This window comes from Rhinoraja longicauda, chromosome 7, assembly GCF_053455715.1.
Source record: "Rhinoraja longicauda isolate Sanriku21f chromosome 7, sRhiLon1.1, whole genome shotgun sequence".
Taxonomy (NCBI): Eukaryota; Metazoa; Chordata; class Chondrichthyes; order Rajiformes; family Arhynchobatidae; genus Rhinoraja; species Rhinoraja longicauda.
Window position 1 is genome coordinate 49,643,112 of NC_135959.1, and position 20,007 is coordinate 49,663,118.

Below are 20,007 nucleotides of genomic sequence, written 5' to 3' on the forward strand. Positions count from 1 at the left end.
AAGGTGAGAGGGGCAAAAGTTAAAGGAGATGTGCGGGACAAGTTTTGTTACACAGAAGGTGGTGAGTGCCTGGAACATGCTGCTGAGGATGGTGTTTGAAGCAGATTATGATAGTGGCATTTAAGAGACATTGATAGACATATGGATATGCAAGGAATGGAGGAATATGGATTATGTGTAGGGAGATGAGAGTCTTGTCATCATGTTCGGCACAATAATGTGGGCCGAAGGACCTGTTCTTGTGCTATACTGTTCTTTTACCACCATCATCAATTTTTAGTTTAGCATTGTTCTTAACCATCATACCGCCATCTTTTTCCCAATATTATTGTAAATCTTTTACCGCCAATCCCTTCCAAGTTTCTTAACATTGTTATAATCGCCCATTTTGCTATTCTTTATCTCCTCTATTCATCAGAATCTATGGCATGTTTACATTTTTGGATATTTCTTTCTTTTAGTTTTCCATTGAACCTCACCACCTTTCGTTAAGAATAGTTAACTTTCTTGGCAAGTTGAGCTCTGACACTTAACAGTATAAACTAGTTCGGTAACAACTAGAATTATTTTTGAATATATCCTCACAGCCTTTTCTCGTTTACTGTCGAGAACTAAGCAGAAACAATCCCTGTTTTAGCCTTTGAAATTAGATCTTAACTAGATATAAAATCTTAGTAACTGTTTTACATTTCTCCTTTTATTAAAATAAACAGAATCATGCAATTTGCAGCAAAAAAAAGCATTACATTGCAGTAAGGACTGTTGTAATTGAAAATAGCTTTGATACAGTACATCTCAGCATTAAATTAGCCACAAGCTGAGGTTCTGCTTTAATGTTTGGAAGTTAAGGCTGCAGAGCCCTCAGGATCAGATTTCTTTAACGATGCTTTGTAAAACCAACTGAATGTTAAAATCATCACAGCTGGTAGTTTGTTTTATATGAGCCATATTTATTGACAAGATGCAGCTGGCTGACTTTGGGGGTTCTTGGCAGAAAAATGAATACAGAAACTTCACACAGCTACCTACACATCGTAAGCACATGAGATCTGACACCTCAGGCACTGGAAGAGGTCATTAGCCATTAACAACGACCGATTAAAGGAACTTGTTGCTGTTTAACAGTTGTGAACACTATTACATGCATTGTCCAACAAGCTTTAGAACTTGAGAAAGTTCTCACAATATATTGATATTCTAAAATGTGGCATCATATGTTGCGATGCATAGATATGCAGCATGTGATTCGATGGGAAGTGGGAGAAGTTTAGAGTTAAAGCTTGCTTCTATGGAGTACGGGGTTACAAATCACAAATTGAAACCACAACTGATGTTGATCACCTTTACAATTGCATGGCTCACATAGCTGGTAATCAGGGTGAGTAGAGTTCAAAGTTAGAAAAGCTAAAATTGACAAACTATTACTTGTAATTTGCATTATTGAAGATAAATGTTTTTGTTTTTTTAACTTAACTAGGTTATCCGTGGAATACTATCTATAAATGGTATACTGATCAGTAATGGATAAATGTTCACCTAACATTAAGTTGTAACTTGATTATGGTTCATTATACATTATCAAACTAATATAGCTGAAGTCTCATCTGTATCCATCCATCACTTGCCAGATTTTGGCCCACACCACCCGTCCATTAGCTCATTCTTATGCGTCATAAATGTCCATTTTCTATAGTAACCCATATCATATCATTCTAATTCTTATAATTCTTTCACTTTATTGAATATTCTCCCTAACACTACCCATAATTAAACTAATGGAATACATGCAGTATCCAGTCATTAACAAACACAAAACATTTTATTATTACCATTACTATCTGAGAAAATGTTTTAAAAATGTACAGGAGAACTTGCTTAAAGACAAATTTCAGAAATCAGTTCATCCATAACCTAGGGAGCCCCATGCATTGGAAGCTCGAGTGTGCTTTTACAATAGCACGTAGATATCAATGAAGAAACAGACTTTGGCACTGAATGGCCAAGTCTCAAGGATTGCAAAGCCTTCCAAAGATATCGTAAATATTTCTGGTGATGGTGCCAGAAAGGTTGTGCAAATTTGCTTTGATAATAATCAGCATTTTTATATTAGTTATTAATTGCAAAGATGCTCAATAAACTGAAGTAAACTTTTTTTTTAAACATTGCATTCAAATGATAATATATGTCCAAACCCTTACTTAAATGTCAGATCAACAGTGATTTCAGGAAGGTTTTCATTCAGGGCCTCCAAGCCCATTTGATATTGATGTTCCAGTGCTTTATATAGCTGGTGGTTCCAATGCTGACGCCATGCTTTCATATCAACAGAGCGAAAACCCTTTTAAAATAATATTCAAATGTAAAATAAGTAGATTTATGCAGAAATAGGTTAATAAGCCTCAGGTTTATCCACTATTAAATGTAATCATTCCTGATCTCCACAGACCCACCTTTACTGTATATCCCTTATGCCAGAATTCATTTATCTCAGCCCTGGAAGTTTTAGTGAGGCAGAAAGTCACAGAATCATAGGGTCATATGGCATGGAACAGATCCTTTGTCCCACCAAGTAAATGCCAATCATCAAGCACACTTTAATATAACACTACATTCATCCGATTTTATTTTCTCCTCAACTCCTCCTAAGTTCTACACTGATCTACACACTTGGGGTAATTTATAATGGACAATTAATCTATTAACCCACACATCTTTGGGAAAGATTCAAATATTATTTTGATGTGCAATGATCCTGATTTTACTGCCAACTAAGACAGTGATGTTCCCTTTAAAATTCACTTGGCTTCAACCCATCACAAATATTCCCTTTGTGCATTCCATCCCTCCACATGTTATTTGCAACTTAAAATTAACTTGTTTACTCTCTTTCCAAGTTCTGATGAAGGATTTTCGATCAGAAACGTTGGTTCTGTTTGACTCTCCGCAAATGCTGCCTAACCTTTTGAGTTTTTCCAATATTTTCTGGTTTAATTTCAGAATTTGCACATCTGGAATTTTTGTTTTATTTTTATTGCCCAGCCCCAATTGTCCTTGACAAGGTGCTGATAAGAAGCCTTATTGAAATGCTTGAGTTTTGGGGAAAAAAACTGCAGAGCATTTAATGGATTATACATACAGCAGCTACTTTGCATCGGTGGTGGACAGAATTGGTGTCAACCAAACAAGATCTTTTGTCCGGAACAGGATGGCAGCATCGTGAAGAATGCTTCAATGCAAGCAATCACTTCAGCTGTACAACTCAAAATGAATATGCAATACACAACATGGAAATCAGAAAATAAATACCAACTAATCCTAAATGAGAGGTGGTAGTCTGTAATACATATACCATGGGTGTATCTATGGTTCTCAAGAAGAAGCTTACTGCTGAGAGAGACTGATTTAGGCAGATATTACATCCACAGACAACATGGTGCAGATATAACTTGGTGTGCGTTAAGAAGTAAAGCAGCAAATTGAGAATTTGACTCGATCCAACACGCAATGGAGCTCTGAAGAACAGTTACTACATACACCAGGAGGTTAAAAGATGTTTTGCCGAATCTCAGTAGTGTTAATCTTTTCAGTGTACTTCAATGGTTCAATGATAAAGTATCGGTTCAGGCACAGAGCGCTCGATAAGGCAAGCTCAACTTTGAATATTTCAACAGAATTCATGCCTCAGATCAATAAACTTTCATCCAAAAAAAATCTGATGAAAGGTCATAGATCTAAAGTTAACTCAAAAAGTTTTCTTGCTTTCGATCTACTAAGTATTCTCTGCATTTTCTGATTTACTGCAATAAAGAGAGCTAGCCTGCAATCTTTGGTAAATATTTTTTACTGATGGCATCTATCTAAAAAATATGAAAATGTAATTCAGTCCTACTAAAATCTTTCTTAAGAATGACCGGTCAGGTTACAATGCCATAAATGAATGGCTCAAAGTACCTGTGATTCAAGGGTGGAGAACACAAATCTGAGTTCCTGCAGTCCATCTTTCCATCGTTGTTGCTGGCGAAGTAGGTCAACGTTCATAAGAGCTACAACCTGGAAGATTAAGATCCCTCTTACCAGGAGTCAAAACAGCAAAACTGTCAACAATTTATAATTTAATTATTTGGCTTGTAAACTTTCTTATGTAATTTTTAGGAAAAGGCAAATATGATATGTAAAATGTACAGGAACCTAAAATGCAGCTAAATAGAACATATGAAGTTCTGACGAAACACTTACAACCTAAAACAATAATTCTATTTTCTCTCTCCTCAGACTTCCTGAATATTTCCAACATTTTCTTAAGTAGAAAATACAATACAATTCCATTTACTTTAAAGGTAACAGGAGCATAAAATATGAATCTCGCCATAAAGCCTCCAGAATCCTTACTACCACAAATTTAATTTACAATCGGCATTTGTAGATTGCAATTATGGCAATTAAAATCAAAGAAGAAGTCAATTAGTCGTACTGGTTAACTGCTACAAAACGGAAGTAATGGGGTTGATTACTCTACTGACTGGCAGGTTATCAAGGCTCACAGCTTGCCTGCCTTTGGACCATCACCTTTCTTCCAAGGTTCTGGGCACGAACTCCCTTAGGAGGTTGATTACTGGTTCATCAGTGAGGCATGACAAAGGAGCTCTCTCAATGCACTTGGCCAGATGTGCTTCCAGAAATCTTTAACAACTGGTAAGACTTGGTCCCCAGCCCGACAGATTGCCAAGTTTGTTACTGAATGTCTACGTTCACAAACATGCAAAAACCCCACTTGGGAACCATTGAAATATTTCTAAAATTTGTAATTATTAAAAATGTTAAAACATAAGCACCACAAAACACATCCATACATTTAAACTGCATTTGAATATGGTTACAAATGCTTGGGCTTCATCTTTAGCCCTCATATGATGGGACCACTATCGCTGGAAAAGGGAATGTTCTTAAAGTATCCTCCTCCCATTAACTGCTTAATCTCTCCACCACCATTCACGACCAGATATGGCAGGACTGCAGATCCTAGAATTGATCCATTAGTTGCAAGTTCTGTCAATTATATGGTGCTTAACACACATGTATTCCCACATTACAGCTTCAGCAGAGTGACACCTCATCTTGAGGCATGTCCTGTGCTAAACTTGGCATGCCCTTCTGCAGTCGTCGTTGAACTAGAGGTGATCCATGGCTATATTATAACAGTGAAGGGAGGAAGTTTCTGGGCAATGTGGCACTAGATTGTGTTTCTATGTTTCCCTCCAAGGTGGCCGTCACCCCAGCATAGAAATACATCATTGATCCCTCTTTGTTTTGCTGAGTGAGATTTTTTTTTTAAATCCACCAGCCTATACATTCACATCTCCGTTATCTACACAGCGGCCATAGTGTACATTATCTGCTTGCCATGGTTAGCTCGATGGCACCTCCCAAGGATTTAGGGGAGTAGGTGCAAGATGCATACTTTGATGTGAAATATATCCCCATTGATTTAAATGTCAATTACCTTTCTATTTGACTAAGCTTTCTGTCTCCTCTTCAAATGTCTTCTGAGAACCAAATTGCTTTTGATTGCTTCTTGAAACTCCCTATTGTTCAACATTATGAGAGCCCAATTTCCAGAAAGACAGTAGGGCTTCAAAGTGCAAACATGGATGGGCAACCACTGTTGGCCTTGCCAGAATCACCCACATCCCTTAAGTTAATAAAAAGATTTCTGAGGTAGTTGATGGCTAGTAAGAGGATTTAGTTTTGTTGGATACACGCTAATCCTGTTTTCTCTGCTATAAAAGTTTGACAGTAGGATGTGGCTAGTTCTGACATTTTAATCTCTGCTGTCTGCACTTCTAATTGTTTCTTGACATCACATGGAATGAATTAAGTTGAGTGAAAGCTGACATCTGCAATAGCAGCAATCCCAGGACGAGTTCGAGATGCACTATCTACTCAGCACTTTTCACACACATGTGACTGGCCTGCCATTGTTAGAGGATGGATAATTGTCCACTGGTATCCATGATGCAATGTTGCAAAATGTAAGAGTTTTAATCCAATCTGTTGGTTACGGAACTGACCAGAAAAGCTTGTTTTCACTCTTCAGCATGTAGCCCTTTATTTTAGTTTCAATGATTCAATGGTGCTTTATTGTCACATGTGCACTGCACAGTGAAATTCTTTTTGCTTTGATCACACATGTACTTTCACCAGGTTTCCATAAAAATGAAGAAATATTCTCAATTTGTTGCATTTCTGTCACACAGTTGAATTGCAGCTGAATGTTTTCATATCATTTCCTAGTTCCTTCTTTTTTAATGGAGACAGAAGGAACTGCAGATACTGGTTTGCAAAAAAAGTCACAAAGTGCTGGAGTAACTTAGCAGATTGGACAACATCCCTGCATAACATGGATAAGTGACGTTTCAGGTCAGGTCTAAAGAAAGGTCCCAACCCAAAACATTATCTATCCATGTTCTCCAGAGGTGCTGCCTGAGCCACTGAGTTACTCCAGCACGTTGTACCATTTTTAAAACAATTTTTTTCATTCTTATTTTTAAGACATATTCATTACTTGGCTCTACTGGCTTGGGTCGGCCCACCGCGGATATTTCACCGTCCGGCGCGGCCTGAAATAGGCCACGGAATTTTCTCTGCTCGGCGGGGGCTTCAATGTCGGGAGCCCCGACCACCCCGACTTACAGCGGGGCTTGGGTCGGCCCGTTGCGGACATTTCACCGTCCGGCGCAGCCTGGAACATGGCAACGACAACAGCCTGACCGCAGGAGAAGACGGCAGGGGAAGAGAAAAAGACATTCTGGCCTTCCATCACAGTGAGGAGGGGACTGGAGGAGACTCACTGTGATGGATGTTTCTTTTTGGGGGGTTTTGTGTTGGTTGGGGTTGTGTAATTTGCTTATTTTATTGCTCTTATTGTTGGACTGTGGGTGACGAAATTTCGTCCAAAAAACTTGTTTTTTGGATGACAAATAAAGATATCTTGAATCTTGAATCTTGAATCTTGAATCTTGAATAGAAATGGATATGGATTGTGGCATAGTCTAGTTTCTTTGTTGCCATTTTCTTTTTTCCTGTACATCAATAATATAACATAATAATTTAGTGAGCAAAATCACTGTTTGTAAATATTCCTAAAGGAAGAAGGAAGAATTGTATGTAAATGATAACTTTTATAATTAAAGAAATATTCAAGAATATTCTTTGTCCTCAAAGAAAGTTGTGTTTAACATTCCACGAAAACTCAGCAAATGAGGTAGAGGAGAAGTAAAGTGGAAAGAAAGCAAGTATCCAGAATGTGAGATGAAGAACTAAGGCAGGCAGGAAGAGATAAAATTGATTGTGATTACATAGTTATTTGCCAAAAGATGGCAAGATAGAGTCTGTCGGAAAAAAACTGCAGATGCTGGTTTAAATCGAAGGTAGACACAAAATGCTGGAGTAACTCAGCAGGTCAGGCAGCATCTCGGGAGAAAAGGAATGGGTGACGTTTCGGGTTGAGACCCTTCTTCAGACTGAACCAATCCATCAGTCTGAAGAAGGGTCTCGACCCGAAACGTCAACAATTCCTTCTCTCCCGAGATGCTGCCTGGCCCGCTGAGTTACTCCAGCATTTTGTGCCTACCTGCAAGATAGTCTAACAGAGTAGCCAAATGATAAATTCATTTTAAAATATCATTTCCTTAATCTTTATACAAAAGACTCAGAGGATGTGGAGAGATTGGGTTTGATAGAGTTAGATAGCATCAGGTGTTCTATACTTAATATTCCTACCTTATCACAGAAATCAGTGTGACATTTCCTCAACTTCCTGTTCTCTGTAGTTAGGCGTTCCGTTGCAGTGTGAAGTTTCTGAATGTAAGCCTCCAGCTCTCTGGGGTTATCCCAAGTGATCTGTACTTTTCCACCAGATTCTTTGATTCCAGCTTTTGGGTTCTAATTAAAGATGATAAAAATAATTTTTACAGGCGGCACAGTGGCGCAATGGGTGGCACATTGGCACAGCGGTAGAGTTCCTGCCTTACAGCGAATGCAATGCCGGAGGCGCGGGTTCGATCCTGACTACGGGTGCTGAGTTTGTACCTTTTCCCTGTGACCTGCGTGGGTTTTCTGCGAGATCTTCGGTTTCCTCCCACGCTCAAAGACATACAGGTATGTAGGTTAATTGGCTTGGTAAATGTAAAAATTGTCCCTAGTTTGTGTAGGATAGAGTTAGTGTGCGGGGATCGCTGGTCGGCACAGACCCAGTGGGCCGAAGGGCCTGTTTCAGCACTGTATCTCTAAACTAAACTAAACTAAAATTGCACATTATTGTTAAGACGCTGCCTGCTTACTGAGGAAGCAGAATGCCTGGGATACCAAACAAAACTCACAAAACAATGACACTACCTAGCTGAAATCACACATTCACAATTCTTAATGCCAACCGCAAATAAAGCACAGATTCATACATTCTTGAATTGACATTTTTGAATAAATGTTAAATCTGAGCTGGGCACTACAGGCATACAATGTGCATCAAAAATGAAAGTCTGGCATAAAGATTTGGAGGGATATTAGCCATATGTGGACCAATGGATCCAGATGGGGAATCTTGGTCAGCATGGATGAGTTGAATCAAAGGGCCTGATTCCATGCTGTGTAACTCAATGACTGTGACTATGACTATAAATACTTCTGCCTCTCTTATCCCTACATAAAAGGTCTCTTTGACCAAGCTTTCAGTTCCCCAATCATAGTCACATTCTAATGCATACACTGGGAAGCAGACCATTTGGTCCATCATATCCATGCCCGTTATTTCAGTATTAATCCCATTTTCCAGCATGCAGCCTAAAGCCTTCCATGCCATGGCATTTCAAGCATGTATCTAAATTATTCTTAAATGTTTGAATAGTATCAGCCACCACTCCATCAGGAAGTACTTTACACGTTTCAATCACTCTGAGTGAAAAATAAACTCACATCTCCTCCTCCATTCTTGAAGTAATGACTGGTTATGGACACCCTGGCTAAGGAAATATCCCTTATATGCTCTTACTTTGCCAAAACAACCAATTTTGTTTAGATTGGTCACTTGAAGCAGATTGAAGTATTTCTTTCTACAAAAAATAAAAATTCCTCCTATAAAAAATGATGTTACTTACAATACTCACAAATATTATTGAAATTCTACTTTTTCTGGTCACCATTGCTTTTTAAAAAAGAATGTCCTTCCAGTCTGAAGAAGGATCTTCACTCAATACGTCATCTGTCCATTTTTTCCACAGATGCTGCCTGAACCGCTGAATTCCTTCAGTGCTTTGCATTTAGCTTAAGCCACAGTACTTTTTTTGTATGCCATGAAATAACCTTTTAGTAATGTTAACCATTAATGATAGGGAGGCATTTCCAGGCCTGTGTATCTAAAGAACTAATATTTTTCTACTCTAATGGTCTTACCTTTATTATCTGTTCAAAGGATAAAGCAGAGTTTAGCATCATGGGTCTCTGGCTAGGAATCATCTGCTGATCAATAGTATTGTAAAAGTGAGCAACCTGAAGTGGGAAAATGTATGATTATTTAACAATGAAGCTTGGATTCTCACTCTAAAGAGCTGTTTAAAAAATCTCAATGACAGAAAAGAAGATACCATGAGGGCAAGTGCAAGAAGGGGAATCAAACAAAGAAATACAATACTGACTTGTTTGAGAATAACTGCTTGTCTGTAAAACTTCTGAGCAGTATTTGCCGTATGTTGGATTTTTGTAGGAATGGCAAACCCCAAAGCAGAGAGCTGGCGCACTTCCCTCAACAAAGACACGAGGCGATCCGAGTAATGTATCTTCAACTTCCCATCGGAGTGATCCAATTCTATAACTCGGCCATTGGCCTGTAAACTATCACAAAGTACACAAAAATGTCAACAGTTACATTTTGTACATTTATACAAATTTATACACCGATCAGCCAAAACATTATGACCTGACGAGCCAAAACATTATGACCATCTGCCTAATGTGCTTATGGTCCTCCGTGTGCAGCCCCATACGCAGCAGAGTGCGATGCACTGTGCATTGTGACACATTCTTCCCGTGACCACCATTAACATTTTCTGTGACTTGTGCCACAGTAGACCTTCTGTCGGTTCGGACCAGACAGGATAGCCTTCGCATAGATGAGCCTTGGGCGCCCAACAACCTATCACCGGTTTGTGGTTTGTCCCTCCTCGGACCACTGTCGGCTAACCAGGAACACCCCACAAGCCTTGCCGTTTTAGAGATGCTCTGACCCTGTCGTCTGGCCATAACAATTTGGCCCTTGTCAAAGTCGCACAGGTCTTTACTCCTGCCCATTTCTCCTGCATCCAACACATCAACTTCAAGAACTGACTGTTCACTTGCTGCCTAATATGTCCCACCACTTGACAGGTGCCATTGTAACAAGATAATCAATGTTATTCACTTCGCCTGTCAGTGGTCATAATATTTTGGCTGATCGGTGTATATGGCTTGGCACAGTAATAAAAGTGAACTAATGCAATATCTCATAAGGTATAGGTAACGTACTATTTACTCAAATTACAAGAGTTCAAAATTTGCATTTTCAAAGCCATTTACGACTAATACAAAAAAGAAACATTGTGCTCATATAACTACTCTTTATCCAAATTCTCTTGGAGCCGAGAAGGATGAAGGGATGGGGGGTGGCAATGGAGGTATAGCAAATTAAGAGCAGCATTGATGGGATAGACAGTGGGAAACTTATCCCCACACCAGAAGCTTCCGAATTAACGGATGTCGGTTTATTTCATTTCATTTCATTTCATTTTATTTTATTTCGAACATGTTAAAAGACATCAATTAAAAAACAAAATAAACAAAATAACAGAAGAAATACAAAGAATTTCATCCATTACTTAACATGTGCGAAAAGGAGTAGGAAGAAGTGTGAACTTATTTAATCCTACCCCCATTCCCTAATCAATATTTATCAAGTATTGTCTATAATAACTAATACCTAAAATACATATATAACTACATATAAACTCACTCACCCCTACAATCATATGAATATACCTATTTACACAATAATGTCTATATTAACTACATCTGATATATATACATACATTAGGCCAATCATATATATACATATACCCGACCATTTACATACAAAATATAAATACAAATATAGTCACCCACCCGTATAAGTCAGATATTAATACAAAAATACTCATACACCCTTATATGTTCATATAGATATACTTATTTAAATAATGATGTGTTATTATATGTAGACCCCTGGTGACTGTTAATCCTCCTCCTCACTGTACCTAGAAAAAATCATGTGTTTATATTTGTTTTTAAACTGGATGATGTTTGAACATTGTTTTAATTCCGTATTCATTCTGTTCCATAGCTTTACTCCACTGATTGATATAGAAAATCTTTTCATTGTTGTTCGAGTATTGCGAATCTTGAAATTTAATGTTCCCCTTAAATTATACCCCCCCCCCTCTCTTTCATAAAACAGTTCCTGTAAGTTACTTGGTAGCAAATTGTTTCTCACTTTGTACATGAATTGAGCTGTTTGATATTCCACAATGTCATAAAATTTGATTATTTTAGACTTTATAAATAATGAGTTGGTGGGTTCACAAAAACCGACATTATGAATTATTCTAATGGCTCTTTTTTGCAGTATGAATAGTGGTTGTAGTGAACTTATATATGTACTTCCCCACACCTCTATACAGTAACTTAAATAAGGTGAAACTAGTGAACAGAACAGAATGCAAAGTGATTTGTTATCTAGGAAATGTTTTGCTTTGGCCAGAACTGAAATGCTTCTAGATACTTTACTGTGGATATGTTTAATGTGAGATTTCCAGCAAATTTTTTCATCTATTATCACCCCAAGGAATTTAGTTTCATTTACTCTTTCTATGTTAACACCCTCTATCTGTACCTGTGCTTGATTGTTTATTTTACTGTTCCCAAATATCATAATTTTTGTTTTGCTCAAGTTTAGTGATAATTTGTTAATGTCAAACCATTTTTTAATTTTGCAAAATTCTGAGGTGATACTGTCCAAAAGTTGCTGTAAATTTTCACCAGAACCAAGAATGTTAGTGTCATCAGCAAATAGGATGAATTTCAATATTTTTGATAATTTACATATATCATTGATGTAGATGATGAAGAGTTTAGGGCCCAACACTGACTTCTGGGGGACTCCACACACAATGTCCAAACATCCAGACTGATATTCTCCCATCTTCACGAATTGTTTCCTGTTCTTTAAATAACTTCTGACCCACTCTAAAACCAACCCCCTAATCCCATATAGTTCCAATTTATTGATTAATATTTCATGTTTTATTGTATCTAAAGCTTTTTTTTGATCAATGAATACCCCAACAGCATATTTCTTTTTATCTATAGAATTTGTGATTTGTTCAATGAGTTTAGTTAAAGCTAGTGATGTTGACCGGTTACTTCTGAATCCATATTGACTATTAGAGAGTAAATTGTGCTTATCTATGAAATTGTCTAATCTGTTGACGAAACGTTTTTCCAGAATTTTAGAGAACTTTAGAAAAGGGATAAGAGATTTAGATGCAATCTGAGCAAGGATTATTTTCATCTCTCGGTGATTGGAATCTGGAAAACATTGCCTGAATGTGTGTTGCCATCATTATTCAGTTCTGATGAAGGGTTCCAGACCTGAAACATTAACTGCTTTTCTTTTCACAGATGCTAAATGAACGACTACACTTTCAGACATGTTCTGCTTTTATTTCTGTTTCATGTGGTGTATGACACACTATGACACCCTGGCTCTAAAAAGTGCTATTGATGATCAATAATAGCAAATGTAGAATCTGCAAAATTAATCTACTCTTCCCATTGAGAAGTGGAATTCATTTTGATTGTTCTTATTTTTCACTAACTGCTGCCATTACACTATCAGCAGCTTAAACAGCAGCTATTTAACACCAGCATATTCCATACCCCTTGGAACTGCTATCCTTGCTAAAAATATATATAAATAACTATATGGATGAGAACTGCAAATCATAACCTGTGTACATTGGTGTTTATCCTCCATGTGATCTATTTTATCAGAGAAACAAGTTGATGCCTGTTTTATTTACACGGTAAAAAATGGAATGAAGACAACTTGCAAAAACAATCGTTGAATTTGAAATGGTTTGTTTAGTTTTTAGTTTAGTTTAGTTTAGAGATTCAGGGCGGACATAGGCCCTTTGGCCCACCAAGTCCGCGCCGACCAGCGATCCCCATACAAAAGCACTATCCTACACGCTAGGGACAACTTACAACCAAAGCCAATTAATCTACAAACCTATATGTCTTTGGAATGTGGAAGGAAACCGGAGCACCCAGAGAAAACCCAGGCGGTCATAAGGAGAACGTACAAACTAGTACAGACAGCACCCATGGTCAGGATTGAACCTGGGTCTCTAGCGCAGTAAGGCAGCAACGCTACCGCTGTGTCACCATGCCATTTGTTTTTGCCAGCAAGGAAAAAAATGCATTTTTAAAAATTTTAGTCTGTTGTTCACAATTGTCTTTATGCATAACACATTTAGATACCTGACACCAGCTTTGGGGTCTGATACAGATGACTGGATTTCCCTTGACCAGTCATCAAACTGTTCTTGCTCGTAGGTTCTCAACTGATCCAGAAGTTCATTGCAATTTCGCCAAAATGACTGAAATCCTGACAAGTCATGCAGCAAAGTCTCAGCAATCTTCATAGTATCTACAGCCTGAAAGAAGGGCATACCATTAATGTTGATAATGTAACTAGCCTACTTATTCTCAGTTTAAATTTTATCATCTTCCCTGTACATCTCTTCCACCAGTGCCACTTGTGTTCCAATGCCGCTTGTTGAAAACTCATAATAAAGATATCACCTGGTATGTAAAAGCAATTTTCAGGAAATCTATTACAACTGGATCGCATATCTGAATCAAATACTAGTTCTGTGTTCTTGCACCAATACCTGTGCTGGTTCCCTCTCATTGTTTGGAGGTAGTGATACATGCCAAAATAAAATCCCACAAAACAAAGTGCACAAAAATACTTAAATTAAAGTTTGCTTTGGTAGCATTTTGCAATGAATTCCCTGGGTTGATAATTTCCCTATTTAATTCTAACTTAAGGGACCATTATTTGGCCTATAATTTTCATTAAACAAACAAGAAATAGGTGAATTAGTTTACAGTTTAGAGCAATTGACTCTAATTTATTCCATCACAGTAAAATCCAAAATCATCTGCAAAAATGTTTCCATTTGACAATGAGAGCAAATACTAAACAAAGCAACAAAAACATTGACCGAAGATTGAAAGATAGACTTGCTTTTAATATTGTGTTCTTCACATCTCCTTCAGAACATTACAAAGTGTTTTCATTAAATATTTTTGAAGTCTTGATTGACAATTTGCACAAGAACTGTTTCCGTAGAGAGCAGTGTGATAATGATCAAATGATCCATTTTAAAATGTTAGACACAAAGTACTGGAGTAACTCAGCAGGTCAGGCAGCATCTCTGGAGAAAAAGAATGGGTAGCATTTAAGATCGGGACCCTTCTTCAGATGAAGGTCTGAAGATGAGTCCTGACCTGAAACATCACCCATCCTTTCGTCTCCAGAGATGCTGCTGGTCCCGCTGAGTTACTCCAGCACATTGAGTCTATCTTTGGAATAAACCAGTATCTGCAGTTCTTTGTTTCTACATTTAAAAATGTTGATTGAGTGAAGAAGAATGGCCAGGATAGTAGAGATAATATTCCTAGGTTTTTTTTGTTGTAACAGTGCTTTTGGAGTTATGTTGCCAAGGTTGCATGACTCCAAATACCAAAAGTAAATCGCTATTCCTTTCCTCTTTCTTATTTCACAATTTCAAACACAAAATTTGGGGAAAATAAGAAGACATTTACTAAATAAATAATTACCTTTAATTCCAGTTGTCTAACCCAAACAATATTATTGACAACCTCAGGGAGATTCTTGCCTGAGAGGGGCCCGGAAGGTTCTCCAGGAACACCACATCGCCGATTCTCAAAATCAGTGTAGATTCCTAATTCAAACAGTATCATCAATGAAGGCAACAATATTCTGTTCAATTATTACTTGATGTAAATTATTGTATTTTCTGAAATGCTTGTGCTTCCTTTACCTTTGATGTATTCCGCAAGTTTTGCCAACAACATTTCACGCTCTGAAAGTAGATCCTTGCTGATACTTGGTCTTTTGACGAGTTCTTGGTATTTTTGAAATGCCTGCAGAAGCTTGAAAGAAAAATACATTCTAAAAAGATACATGAAAGTACAACCTAATGATAGGTTTTGCACTTAGTGTGTGTATTTGGTTGTGTGAGTCAGTCAGTCAGTCAGTCAGTCAGTGAATCAGTTAGTGAGAGAAAGAGAGAAATTAGGAAAGAAGGAGGAAAGGCAAGTTTGTTGAAGACTCATGCTTAAGAGTTTGATATTGACAAGGAAAGTGCTGAGAGTACAAAAGATTTATTTTTAGAAAATGTCATGCTTTATATGGTATCTTACAAAGCTCCAAACGGTAGGGGAAAAAATTGAGCATGAAAGATGAGCATGAAATCAACAATTCCATGCCAACAATTCCACATAACAGCAATATTTGCCCAGAATAATCTCACCAAGTTTCAGATTTCTATGCATAAGTGGATGAGTTAAAGTCCCAGACGTGCCAACATTTTCCTAACTGTTGTGGCAATTTCTCACCTTTTACAGTGAGGAATCCCATTGAAGAATAACATAGAACAGTTAGACCTGGTGAGTAACTATAAAACCATGTGTAATATCCAACTAGGTAGGGGATGAAATGGGTTAGATACCAACTGGAATGGAAGAACATAGTTGATTAAAAAATAGCAAAATAAAAATGAATAAAAATGAATTTGAAAGGGAAATGAAGGAAGAAAACAAGTTAACAACTGAGTTTAAAGAATCTAAGAGGGAGATTGAGAAAATTATTATATTACTGATCAATATTTCTTATGGCTCCAGAGAGAAAACAAGTCAGCTTTCAGTAGCAGGGAAGGTGAGGAGGATGGATCTCTGATAGGGTGAGGCCAAATGGATTAACATGGTAATTAAATAAGAGATTATGCTTCTTTGCCTGTGTAATGTATTGCTAATTGGACATGGGACAATGGGACAAGGCAAGCAGGCCAGACTTTACAAACAAAGAAGAGAAAAACTGAGCCAACAGGCAGAAATGGACCGTTCTAATACAGACAGAAAGAGTTATCTACAGTTGTTGACTGTAATATTGAGTCCTGAAAATTCTGTTTTGCTCAGATGGACGAGGAGGTGATATTCTTCAAACACACACAGGGGTCTCACATCAACAGTGCATGAGACATCAGACGGAAAGGTCAGATAGGGCAAAACTTCTTAACATGGACAATTATGAAAATTAGGATGAGAATTTGGACTCTCGTGTCAACATTAGATTGGATAGATAAATAAATGTAAAAGGTTGAAGAGATTATCACCCTGTTATAGGAACAATGTTGTTTTACTGGAAATGGTGCACAGAAGATTTACGAGGATGTTGCCAGGGCTCGAGGGCTTTGGCTATTGGGAGAGGGTGAGCAGGCTAGGACGGTATTCCTTGCTGCGCGGGAGGATGAGGAGTGATCTTATTGAGGTGTATAAGATCATGAGAGGAATAGATAGAGCAAATGCATAGTCTTTTACCCAGAGTAGGAGAATCAAGAACCAGAGGACTTAGGTTTAAGGTGAGGGGGGGAAAGATTTAATAGGAATGTGAGGGGCAATTTTTTACACAAAGGGCGGTAGGTATATGGAGTGAGCTGCCGTAGGAAGTAGGTGAGGCAGGTACAATCACAATATTTTAAAAACATTTGGAAAGGTCTATGGATAGGATAGGTTTATGGGCCAAATGCAGGTAGGTGGGACGAGTGTAGATGGGGCACGTTGGTCGGCGTGGGCAAGTTGGGTCATAGGACCTGTTTCCACGCTGTATGACTATGACTCTAGATACAATTAGGACCACACATTACTATTTTACCTGTTGGGGATTATCTTGAACTTCCACAATGGAAACTTTCAGTTTACTAGCAACCTTCTGTTCCGAAGGAGATATTAAACGTTCAAACTGGGTTACAGCACCTCTCCAGAGTGGCTGGAAAATTGAGAAATTCAAATTTATTTGGATAATTATCAAGTATTGAGCTTACACAAATACAAAAGGTAAAGTACAACAAACCTCAGTGTAAGGATTATATTGAACGGGATTCAGTCCAGCAAAGGGCTCAAAAACATGGGCATTGTGAAGCAATTGCTGTTCTCCAGCAGGTAACAGTCGCATAAGCTTCTCGTGAACTGTTCTACTATTTTGAATCTGCAAAACAATTGAAGTAAATTGTTTACAGTGAAGTAAATTTTCTTTTAATGTGCTCAGGAAGATCTGGAGTTCAAAATACATCTCAATCAACACCAAAATACGCATCTTTAATTCAAATGTGAAGCAGGTAATGCTGTATGGATCAGAGACATGGAAAACAAAACACACAACAAACAGGCTGCAAACATTCATTAACACCTGCCTCAGGAGAATACTAAACATCTGGTGGAGAGACAAAGTAAGCAATGTGGACCTGTGGAAAAGAACAAGCCATTGACTTACAAATTCGAAAGAGAATATGGAGTTGGATTGGACACACCCTCAGAAAACCTGTCACAAACATCACCCAGCAAGCCCTGAAATGGAACCCCGAAGGAAAAAGGAAAAGAGGTCACCCCAGGAACAGCTGGAGAAGAGGTGTCCAGGCATAAATGTCCGGGAGTGGGCTGAACTGGGGAGATCTTGAAAGAACCGCCAACAACCGAGTGAGGTGGAGGACATTTGTCAATGGACTATGCTCCCTAGAGGAGCCAAAGGCTTAAGAAGAAGAGGAATAAATTTTCTTTTGATTAAGCAATTTACTTTTTTATAAGCTATTTATAAGTCAGGCAGAGAATTAGTTTGCATCCAACCCAGAATACATAGAACTACAAGTTTTAATTAGCAACCAGACTCAATTACATGTATCCTCTATGTAGCAAAACTATTAGAGGCATTTTTCCACCCCAGATTTCTTTGAAGCTTTCCTTTCATTCATTCTAACACTTAATGGTCAAATATTCTTTTGCTTCAACTACAGTCAGTTAAAGTGTGAAAGTATTAGCAACTAAATAGAAAAATAAGAACCATATTATAATGTTGAACAATAAGGGTTTGACCAAAATAGGATTGTTGATGAAGGAAAAGTGGATAAAGGGATCTTCGAACAATGCAAGTAAATTTAATTAGGTCAATTAAACCATTTTCAAAAGCAATGAAAAAACTAAAACAAATTATGACAGTACCTCCTCAAGTCGTTTGGCAAGTTTACCCAACAATTCTGGATAATATTTCTCACTTTTCCATTGATGAGGAGTATATCTTCGCCAGAGCTGTGCAGTCAGGTGATCACATGCTGACACCCATTGTTCACAAATGGTTATGCCAGACCTGAGGCTTTCCTTCACAATGTGGAACGGATCTCCCCATAAATTTAACTGCATTAGAGTTTTCTGTACAAATCTACCCAAGGCATTTCCTGGAGAAAAGAAAACATGGAATATTAATATTATCCCAAACCCATGACCACTGTCAGCAGGTGCATGAAAACCTCACCGTCTACATATTTTCTGCCGTGCCACATGCCATCGCAATTTGGAAATATAATAAAGGTCCTTCATGATCACTGAGTCTAAATCCTGGAGCTCCCTAACTAACAAAGGCTCTAGAAGATGGCTCACCACTATCTCCACAAGGGCAATAGATGCTGGCTTTGCCAAAGATGTCAACATTCTAATAAATGAATAAATAAATAAACAAAACGTATATTTTGCAGTTTTGTTATCTTTAAATGGTGAAAATAATGTTACATTCCCCAGAAACATCCAAGTGTTGAAGTACGGACAACACCCATGTTACAGAAGGTGGGGGGGGGGGGGTGTCCCTTAAACATGATCTGCATTGTGATTTTCCGTAATGCCAAACTGCGTCGTCAGCGCACACATTCCAAAAAGCCAGTTGAGAAACAAATTAATTGTGTACTTATTTATTCACTTATGGTTTGTGAATTTGTGAATTTAGCAAAGGCGAAATACCATTATCTGATTGACCATAACACGATGTCGCCAATATTTACCATATTTACACATGAACTGGTAAGTTGTTTGTTTACAGGATATGCACAGCACTAAGCTGAAGAATTTATCATAATTGAATCCTACGATCCCTTTCAGCAAAGCTCATCCATGTCGACCATGCTGCCTATCTACACTAACCCCATTTGCTTGCTTTAGGCATGCTTTGCTTTCCTATCTAAGTATCTGTCCAAATACATTAAGATATTGTAACTGTATCTGCGTCTATCACGTCCTCTGTCTGTTCGTTCCACTACCCACTGTGTGGAATAAACCTACCCCTCACCTAAAACCTGTGCCCTCTAGGTCTGACTCCCCTGTCCTGGGGAAAGGACTCTTACTCTCTATCCGATCAATGACCATCATAATTTTATAAACCTGTATTAGGCCATCTCTCAGCCTCATATGTTTCAGTGAGGATAAAGCAAGATAGTCGTAATAACTATAGTTTTCCATTCCTAACAAGAACCTAGTGAATCTCTTCTGCACTCTCTATATTGCTAACACATCCTTCCTATAATGTGATGACCAGAACTGTACACAACCCTCCTAATATGATCTAAGCAATTTTTGTACAGCTAAAACATGGATGTCCTGGTCCTTATACTCTATGTCTCAGCCTATGAAGGCAAGCATTCTACACTACACAATCCATCCATGTCTCCACTCGAAGCAAAATGTGGACTTGCATCACATGGAGGAATGGCAAAAGTGATGGTGTTGCAAGTTAGAAGAGGATGGTAAAGACTCATG

General features: G+C 38.0%; 1 protein-coding gene across 2 annotated transcripts in view; it reads right to left on the reverse strand.

Annotated features, from left to right (window-relative positions):
- Positions 1–20,007, reverse strand: part of dync2h1 (dynein cytoplasmic 2 heavy chain 1) — a 310,791-nt gene that overhangs the window by 265,710 nt on the left and 25,074 nt on the right. Inside the window, exons 7-17 of one of the 2 annotated variants that reach the window (XM_078402527.1) lie at positions 18,427–18,659; positions 17,285–17,419; positions 17,087–17,200; positions 15,195–15,297; positions 14,971–15,095; positions 13,603–13,778; positions 9,690–9,885; positions 9,448–9,543; positions 7,780–7,941; positions 3,952–4,050; positions 2,199–2,338 (exon numbers count right to left, since the gene is read on the reverse strand). In XM_078402527.1, coding sequence (XP_078258653.1) covers positions 2,199–2,338; positions 3,952–4,050; positions 7,780–7,941; positions 9,448–9,543; positions 9,690–9,885; positions 13,603–13,778; positions 14,971–15,095; positions 15,195–15,297; positions 17,087–17,200; positions 17,285–17,419; positions 18,427–18,659 — 1,579 coding nt within the window. Of the gene's footprint in view, positions 1–2,198; positions 2,339–3,951; positions 4,051–7,779; positions 7,942–9,447; positions 9,544–9,689; positions 9,886–13,602; positions 13,779–14,970; positions 15,096–15,194; positions 15,307–17,086; positions 17,201–17,284; positions 17,420–18,426; positions 18,660–20,007 lie in introns of both variants that reach the window. The other variant, XM_078402526.1, reaches the window with a different exon arrangement.